The following is a 21,888-nucleotide window of genomic DNA, read 5'->3' on the forward strand; positions in this document are numbered from 1 at the left end:
TGTGTGACAGACATTGTGTGTGTGTGACAGACATTGTGTGTGTGTGTGTGTGTGTGTGTGTGTGTGACAGTGTGTGTGTGTGTCAGATTGTGTGTGTGTGTGTAGGACACCAGAGGTACCCCCCAATCAGTCACCCCCCCCAGTCAGTCACCCCCCCATCAGTCAACCCCCCCGTCAGTCAACCCCCCCAGTCAGTCATCCCCCCAGTCAGTCACACCCCCGTCAGTTAGTCACCCCCCCAGTCAGTCACCCCCCCCAGTCAGTCACCCCCCCCAGTCAGTCAGTCACCCCCCCAGTCAGTCAGTCACCCCCCCCCAGTCAGTCAGTCACCCCCCCAGTCAGTCACCCCCCAAGTCAGTCACCCCCCCCAGTCAGTCACTCCCCCCGTCAGTCAGTCACCCCCCCAGTCAGTCACCCCCCCATCAGTCAGTCACCCCCCCGTCAGTCAGAAACCCCCCCCCAGTCAGTCAGTCACCCCCCCCAGTCAGTCACCCCACCCCAGTCAGTCAGTCACCCCACCCCAGTCAGTCACCCCCCCATCAGTCACCCCCCGTCAGTCAGTCACCCCCGTCAGTCAGTCACCCCCCTAGTCAGTCACCCCCCTAGTCAGACAACCCCGCCCAGTCAGTCATCCCCCCCCAGTCAGTCACCCCCCCATCAGTTAGTCACCCCCCCCCCCAGTCAGTCACCCCCCCCAGTCAGTCAGTCACCCCCCCACAGTCAGTCAGTCACCCCCCATCAGTCACCCCCCCAGTCAGTCACCCCCCCCCCCAGTCAGTCACCCCCCCCAGTCAGTCACCCCCACCAGTCAGTCACCCACCCAGTCAGTCACCCCCCCATCAGTCAATCACCCCCCCTTCAGTCAGTAACCCCCCCCCCCCCAGTCAGTCAGTCACCCCCCCCCAGTCAGTCAGTCACCCCACCCCAGTCAGTCAGTCACCCCAGTCAGTCAGTCACCCCACCCCAGTCAGTCACCCCCCCATCAGTCACCCCCCCCAGTCAGTCACCCCCCCCGTCAGTCAGTCACCCCCCCTAGTCAGTCACCCCCCCCAGTCAGTCAGTCACCCAGTCAGTCACCCACCCAGTCACTCACCCACCCAGTCACTCAGTCACCCACCCAGTCAGTCACCCAGTCAGTCACCCACCCACCCAGTCAGTCAGTCACCCACCCAGTCAGTCAGTCAGTCACTCAGTCAGTCAGTCACCCAGTCAGTCAGTCACCCAGTCGGTCAGTCAGTCACCCACCCAGTCAGTCAGTCAGTCAGTCACCCAGTCAGTCACCCACCCAGTCAGTCAGTCACCCACCCACCCAGTCAGTCAGTCACCCATCCAGTCAGTCAGTCACCCACCCAGTCAGTCAGTCAGTCACCCACCCAGTCAGTCAGTCACCCACCCAGTCAGTAAGTCACCCACCCAGTCAGTCAGTCAGTCAGTCAGTCACCCACCCAGTCAGTCAGTCAGTCACCCACCCAGTCAGTCAGTCAGTCACCCAGTCAGTCAGTCAGTCACCCACCCAGTCAGTCAGTCAGTCACCCACCCAGTCAGTCAGTCACCCAGTCAGTCAGTCAGTCACCCAGTCAGTCAGTCACCCAGTCAGTCAGTCAAGTCAGTCACCCACCCAGTCAGTCAGTCAGTCAGTCACCCAGTCACCCAGTCAGTCAGTCACCCAGTCAGTCAGTCACCCAGTCAGTCGGTCACCCAGTCAGTCAGTCAACCAGTCAGTCAGTCACCCACCCAGTCAGTCAGTCACCCACCCACCCAGTCAGTCACCCACCCAGTCAGTCAGTCACCCACCCAGTCAGTCACCCAGTCAGTCACCCAGTCAGTCACCCAGTCAGTCACCCAGTCAGTCAGTCACCCAGTCAGTCAGTCAGTCAGTCAGTCACCCAGTCAGTCAGTCAGTCAGTCAGTCACCGAGTCAGTCAGTCCCCCAGTCAGTCAGTCACCCAGTCAGTCAGTCACCCACCCTGTCAGTCAGTCAGTCACCCACCCAGTCAGTCAGTCACCCACCCTGTCAGTCAGTCAGTCACCCACCCAGTCAGTCAGTCACCCACCCAGTCAGTCATCCACCCAGTCAGTCAGTCAGTCACCCAGTCAGTAAGTCACCCACCCACCCAGTCAGTCAGTCACCCAGTCAGTCAGTCACCCACCCAGTCAGTCAGTGAGTCACCCACCCGGTTAGTCAGTCACCCACCCAGTCAGTCAGTCACCCAACCAGTCAGTCACCCAGTCAGTCAGTCACCCAGTCAGTCAGTCAGTCACCCACCCAGTCAGTCACTCAGTCACCCACCCAGTCAGTCAATCACCCACCCAGTCAGTCAGTAAGTCACCCACCCAGTCAGTCAGTCAGTCACCCACCAGTCAGTCAGTCAATCACCCACCCAGTCAGTAAGTCAGTCACCCAGTCAGTCACCCACCCAGTCAGTCAGTCAGTCACCCAGTCAGTCAGTCACCCACCCAGTCAGTCAGTCACCCACCCAGTCAGTCAGTCACCCACCCAGTCAGTCAGTCAGTCACCCACCCAGTCAGTCAGTCACCCACCCAGTCAGTCAGTCACCCACCCAGTCAGTCACCCACCCAGTCAGTCCGTCACCCAGTCAGTCACCCAGTCAGTCAGTCACCCAGTCAGTCAGTCAGTCACCCACCCAGTCAGTCACCCATCCAGTCAGTCACCAACCCAGTCAGTCAGTCAGTCACCCAGTCAGTCAGTCACCCACCCAGTCAGCCAGTCACCCACCCTATCACCCACCAAGTCAGTCACCCACCCAGTCAGTCAGTCACCCAGTCACCCACCCAGTCAGTCACCCAGTCAGTCACCCACCCACCCAGTCAGTCAGTCACCCACCCAGTCAGTCAGTCAGTCAGTCACCCACCCAGTCAGTCAGTCAACCAGTCACCCAGTCAGTCAGTCACCCACCCACCCAGTCAGTCACCCACTCAGTCAGTCAGTCAGTCACCCACCCACCCACCCAGTCAGTCACCCACTCAGTCAGTCACCCACCCACCCAGTCAGTCAGTCACACAGTCAGTCGGTCAGTCAGTCACCCACCCAGTCAGTCAGTCAGTCAGTCACCAACCCACCCAGTCAGTCAGTCAGTCAGTCACCCACCCAGTCAGTCAGTCACCCACCCAGTCAGTCAGTCACCCACCCAGTCAGTCAGTCACCCACCCAGTCAGTCACCCCCCCAGTCAGTCAGTCACCCACCCAGTCAGTAAGTCACCCACCCAGTCAGTCACCCACCCAGTCAGTCACCCACCCAGTCAGTCAGTCACCCACCCAGTCAGTCAGTCACCCACCCAGTCAGTCAGTCAGTCACCCACCCAGTCAGTCAGTCACCCACCCAGTCAGTCAGTCACCCACCCAGTCAGTCACCCACCCAGTCAGTCCGTCACCCAGTCAGTCACCCAGTCAGTCAGTCACCCAGTCAGTCAGTCAGTCACCCACCCAGTCAGTCACCCATCCAGTCAGTCACCAACCCAGTCAGTCAGTCAGTCACCCAGTCAGTCAGTCACCCACCCAGTCAGCCAGTCACCCACCCTATCACCCACCAAGTCAGTCACCCACCCAGTCAGTCAGTCACCCAGTCACCCACCCAGTCAGTCACCCAGTCAGTCACCCACCCACCCAGTCAGTCAGTCACCCACCCAGTCAGTCAGTCAGTCAGTCACCCACCCAGTCAGTCAGTCAACCAGTCAGTCAGTCACCCAGTCAGTCAGTCACCCACCCACCCAGTCAGTCACCCACTCAGTCAGTCAGTCAGTCACCCACCCACCCACCCAGTCAGTCACCCACTCAGTCAGTCACCCACCCACCCAGTCAGTCAGTCACACAGTCAGTCGGTCAGTCAGTCACCCACCCAGTCAGTCAGTCAGTCAGTCACCAACCCACCCAGTCAGTCAGTCAGTCAGTCACCCACCCAGTCAGTCAGTCACCCACCCAGTCAGTCAGTCACCCACCCAGTCAGTCAGTCACCCACCCAGTCAGTCACCCCCCCAGTCAGTCAGTCACCCACCCAGTCAGTAAGTCAGTCTCCCACTCAGTCAGTCACCCAGTCAGTCACCCACCCAGTCAGTCACCCACCCAGTCAGTCAGTCAGTCACCCACTCAGTCAGTCAGTCAGTCTCCCACTCAGTCAGTCACCCAGTCAGTCAGTCACCCAGTCAGTCAGTCAGTCAGTCACCCACCCAGTCACCCAGTCAGTCAGTCACCCACCCAGTCAGTCACCCAGTCAGTCAGTCACCCTGTCAGTCAGTCAGTCACCCACCCAGTCAGTCAGTCAGTCACCCACCCACCCAGTCAGTCAGTCACCCACCCAGTCAGTCAGTCAGTCACCCAGTCAGTCACCCAGTCAGTCAGTCACCCACCCACCCAGTCAGTCAGTCACCCACCCAGTCAGTCAGTCAGTCAGTCACCCAGTCAGTCACCCAGTCAGTCAGTCAGTCAGTCACCCAGTCAGTCAGTCAGTCAGTCAGTCACCCAGTCAGTCAGTCACCCACCCAGTCAGTCAGTCAGTCACCCAGTCAGTCAGTCAGTCAGTCACCCACCCACCCAGTCAGTCAGTCAGTCAGTCACCCACCCAGTCAGTCAGTCACCCACCCAGTCAGTCACGCACCCAGTCAGTCACCCACCCAGTCAGTCAGTCACCCACCTGGTCAGTCAGTCACCCACCCACCCAGTCAGTCAGTCACCCAGTCAGTCAGTCAGTCACCCACCCAGTCAGTCAGTCAGTCACCCACCCAGTCAGTCAGTCACCCACCCACCCAGTCACCCACCCAGTCAGTCAGTCACCCAGTCAGTCAGTCACTCACCCAGTCAGTCACCAACCCAGTCAGTCAGTCAGTCACCGTCACCCACCCAGTCAGTCACCCACCCAGTCAGTCAGTCACCCACCCAGTCAGTCAGTCACCCAGTAAGTCAGTCAGTCACCCACCCAGTCAGTCAGTCAGTCACCCACCCAGTCAGTCAGTCACCCAGTCAGTCACCCACCCAAGTGTCAGTCAGTCAGTCACCCACCACCTCACCCACATACTCTCGCTCTCCCTGTCACCCTCTCTCTCTCGCGCTCCCTGTCACCCTCTCTCTCTCGCTCTCCCTGTCACCCTCTCTCTCACCCTCTCTCGCTGTGTCTCTCTGTCACCCTCTCTCGCTGTGTCTCTCTGTCACCCTCTCTCGCTGTTTCTCTCACCCACACTCTATGTCTGTCTCACACTCTGGATCTGGATCTCTTATTTACCCTATATATCTTAACTGCCCTATACCTACACCGAAATAACCTATACTGCTTTCTTCCAGATCTGACTCAAGCTTCACACGGAAGACATCGGAACCCCCCCTAACCCAGAAGACAGGTAGGGAACACATCCCCTCCAATGTATAACATTGCGGGAATGAGGGTACCTGGACATTGAGGGACTGCGGATCAGGTAAGATCCCAGGCGGGATTGCTGCTTTAGATATTGTGAAGCGTGGACGTCCAGACACTGGTTAAGGGGTTCAGGAAACTAGTCATTCACATCTGGCTTTTATTTCTAGATCCGACATTTACACACACACACACACACACACACACGTAACAAGGACTAATTGTAGTATAATGTAATACAATACAATAAACACATTTATGTCAAAAACGAATGTTGTTCTGCCTAGGAATTTATTAAATGTATTTTATTTATATATTTTATTTTAAAGCGGGGTTGGGGGCGGGACTAGGGTTGGGGGCGGGGTTAGGGGCGGGACTAGGTGGCGAGTAGATTTTTGGGTGATTTGTCGAACACTGTGTATATGTAAATTAAAAAAAAAACTATACAGTATATATATATATATATATATACTGTATAGTTTTTTTTTAATTTATTTTTTTTAAGGAATTCACAGCACTCGCCATCAAGTTGCAAAATAAATAAGTTTATTTACCACATAAGGCAAACCAATGTTTACAGAGCAACGTTTGGACCTCACTCTGTGAGTGTGTGTGTGTGTACTATCAGTGAGAAAATGTACTACAGTAGATATGCTCAATCCCAAAGAAATATTAAAAGATGAGAATTGGTAAATCGCCAAACAATATTAGGTTTAATGATAGAGGGCCACATTTTCTAAACAGTGCTCTGTCATGAGACATCTTCTGGTGCAAGAAGACCCCTTACTGCCCACATTCAACACAATTCCTTTTAAAACCAGCTTGAGAAAGACACAGGGGGGAAAAAGTATTTATGGGCAATATTTACTAAGCAATGTTATGCAGTAGGATACCTTCTGGAGACAGTAGACACCCTACGGGTCATTTAAGTGGATGAGCTGCAAGATGTCTTCTCATGCCGGAAGATGTCTTATAGCGTGGCACCGCTAAGTGACATAGGCCTCAGTTCATGCTACAATATCTTTACAGCAGTCTCACTAGAGCTCAATAAATTTCTGGACAGAAAAACCATTGTCACATGCTGTGGGTATTGGAGTCGTTATTCTATAGTACAGAATCTAAACATTACAAGCAGATATCTCTGGTGAGATACAACATAATAAAGAATGCTGAAGTCCCTGTACAGAGCATACCGCAGATTGTTCATTCAAAGAGGGTATCATCATATATTGCACCTTCAAGACTGGCGTTGTCTAATCTTGGGCCTATGTCATTGTGCTTCATGTTTTCTCAATATGGCATTGTACATGGCACTAGTTCACTTGATTTGCACAAATGTGGATGCTACAGTAGCAACATTGTTACTCATGATAATTTTAGTTTTACACTATCTGCCCCAACACATTTAAAAGAGATGATAATATGTGCAGTGCTGGAATGTTTGTGTTCGTGCAATACAACGAATAATTGGGTTGAAAGCATTGCACAAATCAATATAGTAGAGTACTCACATGAGATTTAGTGAGTTATTTGTTAGGCATGTAACCACTGCACTGACCAAAATAGTTGCATAACACCCTCAATGGTTAATGCCCTTGCTGCTTCCTGCTATAAACAAATACAAATCAATGTCAGAATGCATACAGAGCGCATTTTGTCCTAAAGCCATTAGTTATATTTTCACAGGAAATCACTTACCAGTTCCTTCCTGAGCCAATTTAGAGCTTCATCAATATTATCAAATCCATTTATTTTCCCAGAGGTCAGAGTTGTTTCCTTGGGAGTATTTGCGTCGTTGCCCTGCACGTTTTCTGTGGAGCAAGTATCTTCAATGGGTTGTCTATGCTCCTTCACCTCTTGCTCTTCTGAGGGTTTGGGGTTTTTCCAGGTTTCATCTTCAACCTTCGCCCTCCACTCCAGGTAAGAAGGCCTCCGAGTTTCCAACCTCAGCTTCTGAGTGAGAGCCTTCAGGCTTCTCAGATGGTCATCGGGAGGGGGCAGCGAGTTGGCTTCTGCTTCATCTCCAGTATTCTCAATCTGTATTTTCGGTAACGACATGTTGTTTGGTGAGAAGCTCAGCAGTACCAAGCTTTTACAAGGACAGCGTAAGTAGTCATCGAGTCCTCTGGCTGTCTGTATACAGAACTGATACAATCTCTGCCCTTCCTATCTTCAGTTTGCTTTGGAATGAAACCTCCTTTTGATTGCAGCACTCAGCCCATCTAAAATAACAACATGTCAAGTAATTTAATTAAAACATGACTAGTCGAGTGGATAAAATTACACAAATGAAAATAATAATCAAGTGTTAAGCATTTCCAGCAGCTCCCAACACAAATGAAGTCATTAGCCGAGAATGAGAGAAACTGTGACAGCATGGAGTTATGAAATATACAGTAGATGCATGGTGATATTCCATGAGCTAGAGCAGACAGTGAATCCCTGCGCTTCTCCACCCAGCTACCAACAAATGGGGAAAAAAATATTCACAGTGAAAACTAAATCTACAGTTACATTTAGCATAGGGACCTGCGACTGAGACTTACCTTGGTGTGGTTAGCAGGTCTACCATTATTTGATCAAATTATGTAACCAAAAGTCTCCTTTGTTTTACAGATTTAGTTTTCACTGTGAATAATAATTTTCCCATTTGTTGGTGGCTCGATGGAGAAGCGCAGGGATTCACTGTCTGTTTTACACAAATGTAAGGCCAATGTTTTCACTAGCTGCATGCTCCCTACACGGAGAAGCGCTGTGAATATATATATTTGTTTACATATTCCATGAGTAGTGTGCACAATATAAACAGAATATTGTTTTTTATGTATGTGTAAGCCTGCACGGGATTTGGGACACTTTTAAAAGCACTGACGCATATTCTGAAGGAGACAACTGATGTCTTTCCTTTAAAATAGAGATTACACCCAAGTTGACTTTTTTCTTGTTACACTTACCCCAGCAGCTATGCATTATATTTCCCTGTACTACAGTATGTCTTGGTTACGGTCAATGCAAAGTGTTGTGTACACAGTCAATACTGCACTGCACATAATCATATAAATATACAGTATTACTACATACTGTACAATTTGCCAAATTCAGAAAAACTATTGATATAGGTCTGTTTACCATTGGGCACTATGACAGAAGACAACTTGGGAGCTGGAAGACATCATATGGAACATTCACTAGAATTTCCGGGAACTACATAGGCCCATGTTTACTAAGCAGTGCCTATGCCACACAATGCTTTCCAGTGCTGCTTACTACCTTATAGCTCATGAGTGGAACAAAAAAAAATGTCTTCGGGAGCTGGGAGGTGTCCCAAGGAGTATTACCACTTGGTAAATACAGTCTATAGTATGCTCATAGTTATATACAGCTGCAACTGCCGGTTGTAGACGGCTTGCCTTGAGAATTCTGCACTTAAACCCATCCCACGCTGCGAGATTCCTGCAGTCAGACTAATGGCCCATCGGATTAACACAGTGATGGTCCCTACATTTGAAAGGACTCACACTGTGTGATTCCTACCGGGCTGGGAGTCCCATTCAAATGCAAGGGAACCCCGCTGTGTTAATCCGATGGGCCATTGCACCTGCTGTGGACCATCTTACGAGTTACTGCAAGATGGTCACAGATTTTCCTTGGCAAGCAGTCTACAACCGGCAGTTGCATCTGTACTACATGTTATGCATTACATATAATGATTAATGGATGACCAAAGATATCCAAATCTCCTGTACTTTTCTAGAGAACAAAAATTGGGCACCATTTCATTTTCTTAATTTTTTAATTTTTTTTTTAGCATTTCTGAGATATTTAAAAAAAAAATACATTCACATTATGTGCCGTGATTTGTGCCATTTTGTGGCCATTTTAGGTTTTCTTAGAAGTTACTGTATTGGTTACAGTGATTTATTTACTTTGCACTTAACATCACTGAGTTTACCTGCTGCCTTTGTTCCTGAATTGGAAATCCAGTCCTAAACCTGTCTTTCTTGAATTTAAATAGAATCCAGGAAATATTTCTACAATATACTATTGTTATTTAAATGACATATATCCTATGTAGAGATGTGTGAACATTTCAATTAATTTTGCTTTCGAAATTAGCTAATTCTATCAATAAGGCACAGCCTCCATGTGCTTGTGCATTTGCAGAGGGCTTATGGACAGATACAGACGTGTTTGTGCATTGGGAGTGATACCAGTTCTAGATATACATAATAGATCACTCAATAAATTATCTCTAGCTACATTGGTAAAGGAGGGGGGATTGGGAAGGTGGTTGGGGGGGTTGGGAAGGTGGTGGGGTGGTCAACCTGGTCGTGGTTGCATCAAGAAAAGACTATTATTAAGTGGGATCGGGACCCCAGAGAGCAGACAAGTAATGTATTATTTAAAAACAGCAACAGTTGTACATGACACCTAGCAGCAGATTTCTAATATAAAAGAAATAAGAAATGAAAGGAAGGTTTTTACCAAAATCATCAATACAATCATCACAAATTAGTCACCATAAGGATGGAAGAGATTGTAAGAAAAGAGCCACACGTTACGAGAGAGAGAGAGAGAGAGAGACATTCATTTGCCTTCCATGTCCAACTAGGAACATGTGTAATTGCTCCTGCGGGTGTGAGTGAGAGGAAAGAGGACTCTGCTGAGTGAGAAGTATTTCTGAATGTGGACAGGTCTCAACCTCTGGGGTATGTAAGAGCACGAGCAGAAATACCTGTGAGGGAAGAGACAGTCTCATACATCCTCAGCAAAATGTGCAGAAGAAGTGAAGAGTCTGACTGACACAAGTTAAGCTACTGCTGCTGCTGACTGAGTTTCCAACAGGGCCACCCTGCTCATGGCATAGATGTTATCACCAATCACCATCATCACCACCATCACCAACTAGTGTCCATCACCACCACCCTCATCATCATCCTTATTGCCAGTTGCATCGCTGCTGTGGTTGAACAGCACCATTAACAGGCTCCTGGGCATGCAACACAGGGGATGCAGCCACGGTCCTAACATCGCTGCTGATGGAAATAACGATAACCCCAAAAAGAAGGTTGCAACAGCTGGCTCAAAGACCCAAAGTGCCCAGCCATCTAAAACCCCAGATAAACAATGTTGCTGATTGCTGCACAGTCAGGGCTTGACTTGCACCTTGGGAGCAGGTGGATTTCTAACAAGCGAATCTTCACGAGCACACACGGGATCTGCATCAGCTAGTCTGTACATTCGCATTATTTTGTGTTACTTGCAATGTTTGCTTATGCTGTTGCTCCCATCTGACTACCAGTGATAGCCATCTTATGAACGTTAGTTAGGTGCTCCAGAAACCATTTACTCTGCAGTGGATAGGACTATCCCTGATCTCTATAGTGTTATCTCATCAAGGTTTCTTTTCTTTATCTTCTTTCTGTGTCTTCTTTAAACTGGATCTCTTTACTTCTTCTTTAGTCTTGATGATAGATTCTTCTGATAACCGGCTGCCTTTCTCAAGTGAAGTGTCCCTCAAAAGGAATTAATAACACAGAAAAGTATCAGGGATGGTATAATTCCTGAGGGGCCACAATTAATAACAAGGTGATAACAGGGATATAAGTAAATGCAGAAAGATGATACTGCATGCACTCACACGGGCAAGTGTGAGTGGACTTCCTGAGGAGGGTTTCTCTATTTCCACACCACCCCGAATATAGGGGAACGAAAACAGTGGATAATCCTAAAAAATAGAAAGGATATCAAAGTTAAAGGGAATGGGGAAGGAATAGACACTAATATAGTACTCACACGGCCACGTGTGAGCCCCCACGTGGAATGGTCTCTTTTCTTGCTGTCTCAGTATTGTAGCTGTTCTCCCGGATGAAAGAAAACACTTGCAGGTCCAAGTCCAAGTGGAAAAAGTACTTTATTTTAAAACACATGTAGCCGTGACCTCCGATTCACCCCGAGTAATGAGAGGTTGCGCTTGCAAGGAGTAGTTGCAAAAGCCCGCGAAGGAGGAGGATACATATTGGCGGGAAAGGAGCAGTCCCTTGACCCAGCAGCCCCCATAGGGGAGGGTCAGGTGAGCACGTTTAGCCTATGGGTGGAGGAGTTGCGAGAGATATAGGCAGTGGTGGCGCGCACGTGAGGGGAGATCGTGGAGAGTAAGAGACGGAGATACTGCACTGGGAGGCGATACCCTCCCCAGGCGCAGGCCAGGTGCCCCGGCCCAGTTAGCCCTGAGTCACCGTAGAGACAAGCTGAGCTAGGGACACCCTTAGTAAGGGACTTACCCCCCCTAAACAATTGCTGTGTTCTGAAGCATTGATTTTGTACAGTATGTGTATATGTTTTTATACTTTTTTTTATTGGCACTAGAGAGGGCTGAAATTGTTTGACCCCTTGGTTTCTTTCTCTCTTTTATGACTTGTGTATCAAGATCATGCCGATGCTTGGTCATTATTGTATGCAAAAGTTTCGATATATGTTTTTAGAAATGTTTTAGAAGTTTTTTTATGAGACAGTTTAACATTTACCATTTCATAATATTCTAGATTATTCCAGCGTACCATTTTGCGGTTATCTTCCTATAGGTTTTTCTATGGGTTTACACTTTATGAATTAGTCAATGCACTTTTTACTGTTTATCACAGCTAATGAGATCTATTTCTACTCTTACTTTTATCTTGAATCTTAGTGGATTTATTAGAAGAGTTCTAATGTCTTTATTATACTAGTAGTCACCATTGGGGTTCTGAACCACACTGAATTTGCATTATTGCAATGATTTTGTTGCTTCATATCATGTCACTACTGTTTGAATCATTTATTATTATCAATTAATATCACTGTGTATAATTTGAATTTAGGTATAGGGGCATTCGGGGTCACCTACTCACAATGCCTTTATATTCATAAGATTTATCACTATTTAATATTATTCACCACTATTTGTTGTATTAAATTAACTATATGTTTGAGGGCACTTATGGGCATTTACAGTTCATGTTGTGTAACCCTTTGATTAAATATTTAATTAATTATACGTTTGAGGGCATTTATGGGCATTTTCAGTCCTTGTTGTGTAACACCTAGATTAAATATTTCCCATTTAGTCACACCATTGGCTAGTTAAGCTTCCTTTGTAATTTATTATTTTTAAAAATCCAATTATCATTGATGCGTTTTTTCACGTGATTTATATATTTATTTAATCACACATCGTAATTATACCTTATTCATTAATCACTCCACATTAGTTTAAGTAATCTTCATAGATCCAGTCACTTTTATATGTATTGTATTACACATTTGGGTTTTATTAGTTAGAAACCCGTGTTCAGACATTATTAAGGAAGTATGCTCAGAGGGTAGTGTGGGATTGGCTACTTGAATCGTGTATATATACCAGAGACATTGTGCACTCCCATCTACGGAACCTGAGGAAGCCCAAGAAAGGGCGAAACGCATTGTTCTAACCTCTGAGCTATTTTGTACCAGTGAGGCCACCGTCTAGAAGCAGGGCAGAGGAGCAAAGGACTGTACCCGGACGCGGGTTAAGTTTGCCTGCACACCACGCGCCCTGAATACACATCTTCTGAAAGACAGACTGGCGTTTTTAGATCTTTAGACCCCTCGGTGTTAGACCTAAGGGCTTTTTTGTTTTATATGTGTTTTAAAATAAAGTACTTTTTCCACTTGGACTTGGACCTGCAAGTATTTTCTTTCATCCGGGAGAACAGCTACAATACTGAGACAGCAAGAAAAGAGGCCATTCCACGTGGGGGCTCACACGTGGCCGTGTGAGTACTATATTAGGGCTAACTGGGCCGGGGCACCTGGCCTGCGCCTGGGGAGGGTATCGCCTCCCAGTGCAGTATCTCCGTCTCTTACTCTCCACGATCTCCCCTCACGTGCGCGCCACCACTGCCTATATCTCTCGCAACTCCTCCACCCATAGGCTAAACGTGCTCACCTAACCCTCCCCGTGGGGGCTGCTGGGTCAAGGGACTGCTCCTCTCCCACCAAATATGTATCCTCCTCCTTCGCGGGCTTTTGCAACTACTCTTTGCAAGCGCAACCTCTCATTACTCGGGGTGAATCGGAGGTCACGGCTACATGTGTTTTAAAATAAAGTACTTTTTCCACTTGCACTTGGACCTGCAAGTGTTTTCTTTCATCCAGGAGAACAGCTACAATACTGAGACAGCAAGAAAAGAGACCATTCCACGTGAGGGCTCACACGTGGCCGTGTGAGTACTATATTAGTGTCTATTCCTTCCCCATTCCCTTTAACTTTGATATCCTTTCTATTTTTTAGGATTATCCACTGTTTTCGTTCCCCTATATTCGGGGTGGTGTGGAAATAGAGATACCCTCCTCAGGAAGTCCACTCACACTTGCCCGTGTGAGTGCATGCAGTATCATCTTTCTGCATTTACTTATATCCCTGTTATCACCTTGTTATTAATTGTGGCCCCTCAGGAATTATACCATCCCTGATACTTTTCTGTGTTATTAATTCCTTTTGAGGAACACTTCACTTGAGAAAGGCAGCCGGTTATCAAAAGAATCTATCATCAAGACTAAAGAAGAGGAAAAGAGATCCAGTTTAAAGACACAGAAAAGAGGATAAAGAAAAGAAACCTTGATGAGATAACACTTACACAAGGCCGTGTAAGTATTTCTGATATTATACACTCCACCATTAGCCCATTCACTTACTTGGGGACCTATATCCCAGAGTTGTGTAATCTGTCATTCAGTGTATCTCCACCTGTGCTCCCCCTTTTCTTCTTTGTTTCTATATTTCCTAAGGATCCTGGATAGATCCTTCATGGGGTTAGAGTCATAGACGGAGACCGAAAAACAGATGAGAACCTTTTAGGACTCAGAAGGTTGTGTTGTTTTATTAAGAATAAGCAAGTTTTTCTTATTCACCAAACTGTGGGGTAGCGCCCGGGTTTTTTCCTTTATAACTGATCTCTATAGTGGCTGCTGGAAGACTTTGGACTGTTTCTTGGACTGCTCGGCTGCGCCCCCTGTGTAGGACTACCCCTGGTCTCTAGAGTGGTTGCTGGAAGATCCTGGACTGCTTGGCTGCGCCCCCTGTGAGGATACATTCACCCCGTTTGCTTTTTGCATTGGTGCATTTTTTCTGTAGGGAGATCTGTACAGGAAAAAGGGAAGAACCACTAGACATTTTGTGTCTTTTGGGAATGGGCCTGAAGAAGGGGTTCTTACCCCGAAACGTTGCCTCCCCCCTGCCCCTGTACTTTTTACTTTATTGTTTTTGCTCACCCCATCCCTTCCTTCCCTTGTTTTTTTTCCTGTTTTTTTCTAGATGTGTTGTGATTTTGTTTTTTACTTACATACCATTTGGATTTGTGTTTTATTTACTCATTAAAACTTTTTTGGCTTATTCCCCTCTTTTTTGACTTTTGTGTGCTGGAAACATTAGATTTCTTTGGATTATTGATTGGGAGGAAATAGGGTCCTCTCTGTTCCACGTTGTACCACTTCCATCCACTTCAATATATACTTTTGTGTGCTGTCTATATCATTATTTTGTCCCAACTTACTATGATTCAGAGGCTGTGTGACGCGTCGCCATGGCAACGCGGCATTAAATGACGCCATGGGGTCATGTGACATGCATCAAATGACGCCGCGGGTCATCTGATTTGACATCAGATGACCCCGCAGCGTAATTTGACGAAGCTTTAGGTTAGGGGGGTGCGAGCACCGGGGCTGACAAGACGGGGGTATAGCAACAAAGTTTGTGCTCTCCTGGCTTAGATTACAGAAAAAGGATTACAAGAACATACAATTACAGCAAATGCAGGACAGTTTCTTAGAAAAACAGGATAAAACATAAAAAATAAATCCCTATACATTACGTTGCCATATGTCAGGATTTTCTCCCAGAGAGGTCACTGGCGCAGTTATGAGATTTCACGTGTTTCGTTCAAAACACACCTCTGTTGAAATCTGATTTTCATAATACCTTGCTAAGTCTTATGTACTATTTTTCCCCATTGAAAACAAAAGCCCACCCCAGTCGTAAATCAGCTGCGAGATTGATGGTTTTACGAAAAGAGAAAAAAAAACTTCTAACAAATGACGTTTAAGATTTGTTTCAATATATAACCGCACACATAACTTCCCTTCTTAAGTACTTAAGACACAAGAGTCACTCCAATAGATTCCGGTCAGGATGGACGCAACGAGACTAATCATGACCGCCTTGATCCTAAATTTGAGGGACAAATGGATATTTGTCCTTGGCACACCTTACCCATGCAGTGTGTGGTCTCATTGCATGTGGCTCCCTGCCACGATCACACATATGTAACTCATAGTATGTACTGTAGATGACGTCACATGATATTCTCATGTTTAATAAAGTCCTCCAACAAAAGAATAACATGTGTGTCACCTCTCTCTGGAATGCACCAGTAATTATTCACAAATTTTCATTTTCTTTGAGGCTGACAGGATAGTCTCTGGTTATCGTTTATGACCATCTAAACAACACGTGTAACTTTTAGTGGGTCATCTGGATAGGCCCCCCCAATTAAGTCCTCTTTGAAGACCAGCACAGACACATGAAGTCTTCACCTGTCATAAACCCAATATATTGTATTTTTAAACCAAACTGTAGCCATATTAGCCCCTGAAGCACCAGATGAATTCAAATACATAATATCTCATGATATTATAATGACAACCCCTAAGGTCATCATAGTCACGGCATCATTTGACATCACGTTACCATGGCAACCATGACATCACATGACCCCGCAGCGTCACTTGACGTCGCATTGCCATGGTAACACGTCCTGGAGCCGGCTGAACCTTGGTAAGCAGAGGTTGCAGAGGCCTCGCGCGGTCCCCCGGCATTTAATTTAAATGGAAGCACTGTATGCTAGGTCAGGGGCACACAAACTTTTTTTGGTGCGAACCCCCTGCCTGCTCTCGTCCTTTGATGCACCCCCCTCCTTTACCTTGTGTGGCGTCAACGGGGTACTGTGACGTCTCGTCGTGTGACCCGCAGCAGCATTTGACGTCGCGTTACCATGGTAACCGTGACATCACATGACCCCGCAGCGCTTCAGCCGGCTGAACCTCGGTAAGTAGAGGTTGCAGAGGCCTCGTGTGGTCACCTGGCATTTCATTTAAATGCCTTGGGGAAGAGCACGAGACCTCTGCAACCGCCTGCGCCTCTCCCAAAAAATCTTGCACCCCCCAGTTTGCGCACTGCTGTGCTAGGTGATAATGGTGAAAGGCAGGTTTGCAGACCTGTCTAAGACATGTGAATGTGCTCACAAGTGATTTTTTTATATATATAACTTCCTTAAGTACAGTAGGGGTAAGGCACTAGGTCTGATCCCATGATTGGGCAGAACACAGACCAAGTCCCACCTCCTCCTGTGTCACTCAAGGGAGAGCTGCCTGTGTGGCGGAAAAACCCATGATTAGTACTGGCACTGCCTGCTCTTACTGGGGCGTTTGCGTGCCAGGGAGGGCAGACTGGTAGCCAAACCCGGCATGGCTACAATTACATATGCTGATTTTATTTCGCATGCACAATGGATTCCTTGTGGAAAGTAGCTGAAGCCCTCAAATGCAGGTACAATGAACAAAACAAGCCAAACCACTAAACCAGGGTACTAATGAAAATAATATAGTACTTAATGTTCAATAGTATGGGTACTATCCTCCTGAAGACAGGTGGTAGATGGTACAAGCCCACTCACCCTCAGTCTCATCGGCAGGTTCCCCTGAAAATAGGCAATACTCACATCCTGGTAGTAGGTAGGCAAGCTGTGCAGCTACAGATATGCAATACAGGAAAAGGGAGACCAAAAAGCGCACCAGCAAAACGGAGCTGAAAAAGAACGCTGTGACGTTCGAAACGCGTTGGATGGGTCTCTTGTCACATTAAAGTGTCCTTTTAATTATTTTTTGTTTTGGGTCCTTCCTGCTCCGTTTTGCTGGTGCGCTTTTTGGTCTCCCTTTTCCTACAATGGATTCCTTCCCTGAGGAGCTTACAATCTAATTTTGCTGGTACATGGAGATGAAGTAAGTTGCCCAAGTTGCAAAACAACAGCTAACACTTGGATTCAAACCAGGTTCAGCGGCTTCAAAGGCAGTGTGTTCTTACCACTAAAGAAAACTGTCCAGATGTGAAAGAGGCTGAACTTTGTTATAAAGTAGATCGTACAAAGTCCAGTTTTACTTTCCAGAATCCCTAAAATTATTATTATTATTATTAAGATCGATTATTTTCCCACAACTCCCAAAAAAGTGGGTTTCAAGAAAAAAAAAGAAGAAAAAAAATGCAAATATGCAATTTTTAAACGACAATCATTTTTTGGAGAGAGTAACTGCAATTGCACTTTTAAGCTGCAGACATAGCCAGTGGTGAAGATGTTAATACGTGCCTTTTAACCACGTCAGTACCAGAAGGTTGCAAGACCTTCTGGTAGTGAATGGGGGTTGACATCATTCGTCACCCTTAGCATTCTTATCTGTTGCATCTTGGGAGATCACTGTTATTTGTCTTGTATTAAACTTTGACTATGCGATCAGTTTTCAGACACACAATGAGGACCTTTTGGTTTGTGTTTTTTCCATTACAGAAAGGAAAGCTCAACCTTTTATCAGAACGCGCAGATAATAAGTAGAAAGCAGCTCATCTGTCTAGACAGTTCAGGGCTTGTGGGAATTATCTCTCCACAATGGAAAAGCCATTTCAGGGACTTTTTGAGTACATTAAAAAGAGCTCTTTCATGTGCAATCCCTCTTACTGTACGCGCATGTTTTGTAACTGCAGTGAAGAAGAAATAACATGTCATTATTATTTGTTGTTTATTCTTGCATAGCGCTGATAGTTTTACCTAGCGCTTTACAGAGACATTTTGCTGACACAGTTCCTGCCCACTAGAGCTTACAATCTATGGGGTTTTTTGGTGCCTCATACACAGGGAGATAAAGTGACTTGCCCAAGGTCACAAGGAGCCGACACCGGGATTTGAACCAGGTTCCCCTGATTCAAACTCAGTGCCAGTCAGTGGGGCCGATTCACTAAGCTACGTTAACTAGCGCTAAAATGGGTTCTATCGCTCGGCCGCAAAAGGCTGAAGCCATAAGCGCTATTCACTAAGGCTGCTCGGCGCGTTTACGGCCGGCCTTGGCCAAAAGGGCCATAGCACGCAATCACCTTTTCCCCCCCTGATATCGTGCTAAAAGTTATTTAGCACGATAACTATTATAAACAAAGCAGCCTGTAAGAACTGCATGGAGACGCTGCGTCTCAATGCACGGCTCTTACAGGCGATCGTGCTGGCCAAATATGAGTTTTAATAGTAGTATACATGAGCAGGGGGTCTCCTGAGCTGAACCGCATTGGTTTAAGGTCCGAGGACCCCCTACTTCAGAAGATATAGGCCCCGTTATGGGGTGCCGGTATCCCCTGCAGAATTTAAATGTCCCGGTCACGTGACGCGGGAGCTTTAAAAGTGCAGGGGATACCGGCACCCCATAAAGGGGCCTGTAACTCCTGAAGTAGGGGGTCCTCGGACCTGAAACCAATGCGTTTCAGCTCAGGAGACCCCCTGCACATCTACACTAGTATTAAAACACACACATAACAATAAATAATAATTCATTATTATGGTAATGAAGCTGCTTTAATGTATTTTTTATTAATAGTGTGCGGGAGCAGGGGGTCCCCTGAGCTGAACCGCATTGATTTCTGCCTCAGAGACCCCCTGCTTCCCGAGTTACAGGCCCCGGTATGGGGCATCGGTGCTATCTTTATAGCGTCCAAGACGCGACGTGGGCTCAATAAAGATGGTGTCCGCACTGGCACCGATGCCCCAAACCGGGGCCTGTAACTCGGGAAGCAGAGGGTCTCTGAGCCATTAATCAATGCGGTTCAGCTCAGGGGACCCCTGCTCCCGCACACTATTAATAAAAATACATTAAAGCAGCTTCATTACCTTAGCGGCTATCCGCTAAGGCAATGAAGGGGTTAAGGCTTATTAGCATGTTTATTGGGGACAATTGCCCCCAATAAACATAGCAATATACCACACACATCCCCCCCGCCCCCTAACACATACTATACATTAATGGGCAAAATTACTATTATCCACATATGGATAATAATGCATTTGCCCATTAAATATACATTAATCACATTAAATACATTTTAACTCACCCTTGTCTGGCACCCACGATGAAGGACACCCGCATCTTCCTCCCTGTCCATACACTGTGGTGCTGAAAAACATACACAATAAGAAAAAGTGCCAAACTAATGTCCCCTAACCCCATAATGACCTTAGCGGTTATTAACCGCTACAGTCATTAAGGGGTTAAGCCACCCTGACCCGATACCCACCCTTCACCCATTTATTTGTACAGTGGCTTCATCATGTATATATATATATATAAAAACATCCAAACAAGGCAAGCCAACAAGTTTTTATTATACCTGTATGTATGTCCATCTATAGTTTACAGACATAAATACAGGTGCAATAAAAGAGCATGAAAAACAATTGAAAAACATTAAAAATCAACATACAATACAACCACTGATTTGTCCTGTACGTATGTATACCCATAGTGACAGTCCAGATAATAGAGAGGAGTGCTGCACACCTTAAAAAGAGAAAAATGATACAATTACCGGTGCTCCAATGTTAGAACGAAAGCCTGCAGTCAGTCCTGAGTACATAGAGGAAGGAACAGAGGGCACAGATGATTCTGCAAATTCAAACTCATTTATTGAGCCAACACAACGTTTCGACCGTGGAGGTCATGCCATTGTCACTTGAAAAAGACCTCCACGGTCGAAACGTTGTGTTGGCTCAATAAATGAGTTTGAATTTGCAAAATCCGCTGTGCCCTCTGTTCCTTCCTCTATGTACCCATAGTGACATACATACATTCAGGCCAAAATAAATGGACATAAAAAAAAATGGACGTCTTTTTTTACTTACCATTAGATGAACCAGTCACAGCAATCAAGGGGAACCGGAAGCACTGGAGCAGCTAATCCAACAACAGGAACCAGGTAACCCTAAAATAAAAAATCCATTACAATCCACGTGTCTTTATCTTTTTTCTATTTGTAATCCATAGTGGTGGTCTTCTCCGTCTTCTTCTGTCTTCTTCTGGGGTCTTCTTATCTTCATCCGCCACGCCCTGGTCTTCTTTCTTCATAGGTGGTCTTTCCTCCTCGGCGTCAAGCCTGAAAATGAGACGACATAGGCTTTTAAAGGCCTATGCTGTCACATTTTCGTCATATGGTTCTCACGGTCCTGATTGGGCCGTGAAAACCATTTGTTTTGGCCGACAAAAAAATGATGACATTTAAAGGCAATGAAAGCACAGCCAATCAGAATGGCTGTGCTTCAATTGCCTTTAAGATGACGTCATGAAAAGAAAGTTGGCCGGCCTCACATGGTACGGTAGCCAATCAGAGCGTGGGGAATACATCCCAACTCTGATTGGCTCAAGTACCATGTGACAGGCTTTCAAGAACGTCACATCCGTTCTCCCCAAAGCCTTGTCACATGGTCTACTAAGTGAATCGGCCCCAGTGTGTTTAGTCACTGTGCCGCTCCATCTCCCATGTCATGCTTTCTTTATCTAACACAGGAAGGGCCGAAGTTGTGATGCAGTGCATCGATAATTCATGTAAGGACAAAATATGTACCAGAAATATTTTTCCAATAGGAAATTACTGGAGGAATGTTATTATTTATATAAGTATGTGCAAATAAATAAATATTTATTTGGTATGTGTCATTGAGCTGCATTCTATCAACCAGAGAAATTAAGATTTAATTGGCTTTTGGGGTATGTTTCTGAGCTGATTCCTATCAATTGAGAGAGAAATGATAATCTAATTAACTATTTTGTAAGTCTGAGTTGATTAGACAAATCCCTCCCTTAAGTGTTAGTCAAATGCATGTGAATAGGGTACTTAAGTCACTGTAGCATGGCTGTTCGCCATAAGGCTGTGTAACATCAAAAGTGTCTACAAGAGTTAATTTTGGAGTTGAAATTGGAGGTGAAGATTGGAGGAAGATCTGGACTCTGCATTACAACTTTGCCACTGTGAGACATTAACTTTTAACATCTGTGATTTATTTGTACACTTTTATCCTCCAGTACCTTGGAACTCTCTCCTCCTGCATCTCACTATGCCCTCCCTATTTCTTTTTCTGTTTACTGTTTCCTCACTCCTTTGTGAGCATTTCTGTTCTCTACAACATCCCCACTCCCCACTGCACCATTATTTATACACCTCTCTCCCAACAACTTCTTTACCCCTCAATAAAAAACACCCACACAAATCCTCTATTCACACCCTCTATCTACTCCTTCCTGCTGCCGGGGATCTTCCCTAAGCCTGAAGACAGACATACACACCTGATCTCACTCATGCCTCCCCACCCCCTGTAAATGGTGTTAACCTTTTCATTTAACACTGACCTTCCTTAAATTTTACCCC

The 21,888-nt window shown here is 46.3% G+C and overlaps 1 protein-coding gene across 7 annotated transcripts in view; it reads right to left on the minus strand.

Moving 5' to 3' along the window:
* Positions 1–21,888, minus strand: part of FAM167A (family with sequence similarity 167 member A) — a 130,129-nt gene that overhangs the window by 39,138 nt on the left and 69,103 nt on the right. For 6 of the 7 annotated variants that reach the window (XM_075598706.1, XM_075598705.1, XM_075598709.1 and 3 more), the window contains exon 2: positions 7,062–7,585. In XM_075598706.1, the coding sequence (XP_075454821.1) occupies positions 7,062–7,421 (360 nt within the window). In that variant the 5' untranslated portion in view covers positions 7,422–7,585. Of the gene's footprint in view, positions 1–7,061; positions 7,586–19,581; positions 19,644–20,368; positions 20,486–21,888 lie in introns of those variants that run through there. The other variant, XM_075598707.1, reaches the window with a different exon arrangement.

Source organism: Ascaphus truei, chromosome 4, assembly GCF_040206685.1.
Source record: "Ascaphus truei isolate aAscTru1 chromosome 4, aAscTru1.hap1, whole genome shotgun sequence".
Lineage (NCBI taxonomy): Eukaryota > Metazoa > Chordata > Amphibia > Anura > Ascaphidae > Ascaphus > Ascaphus truei.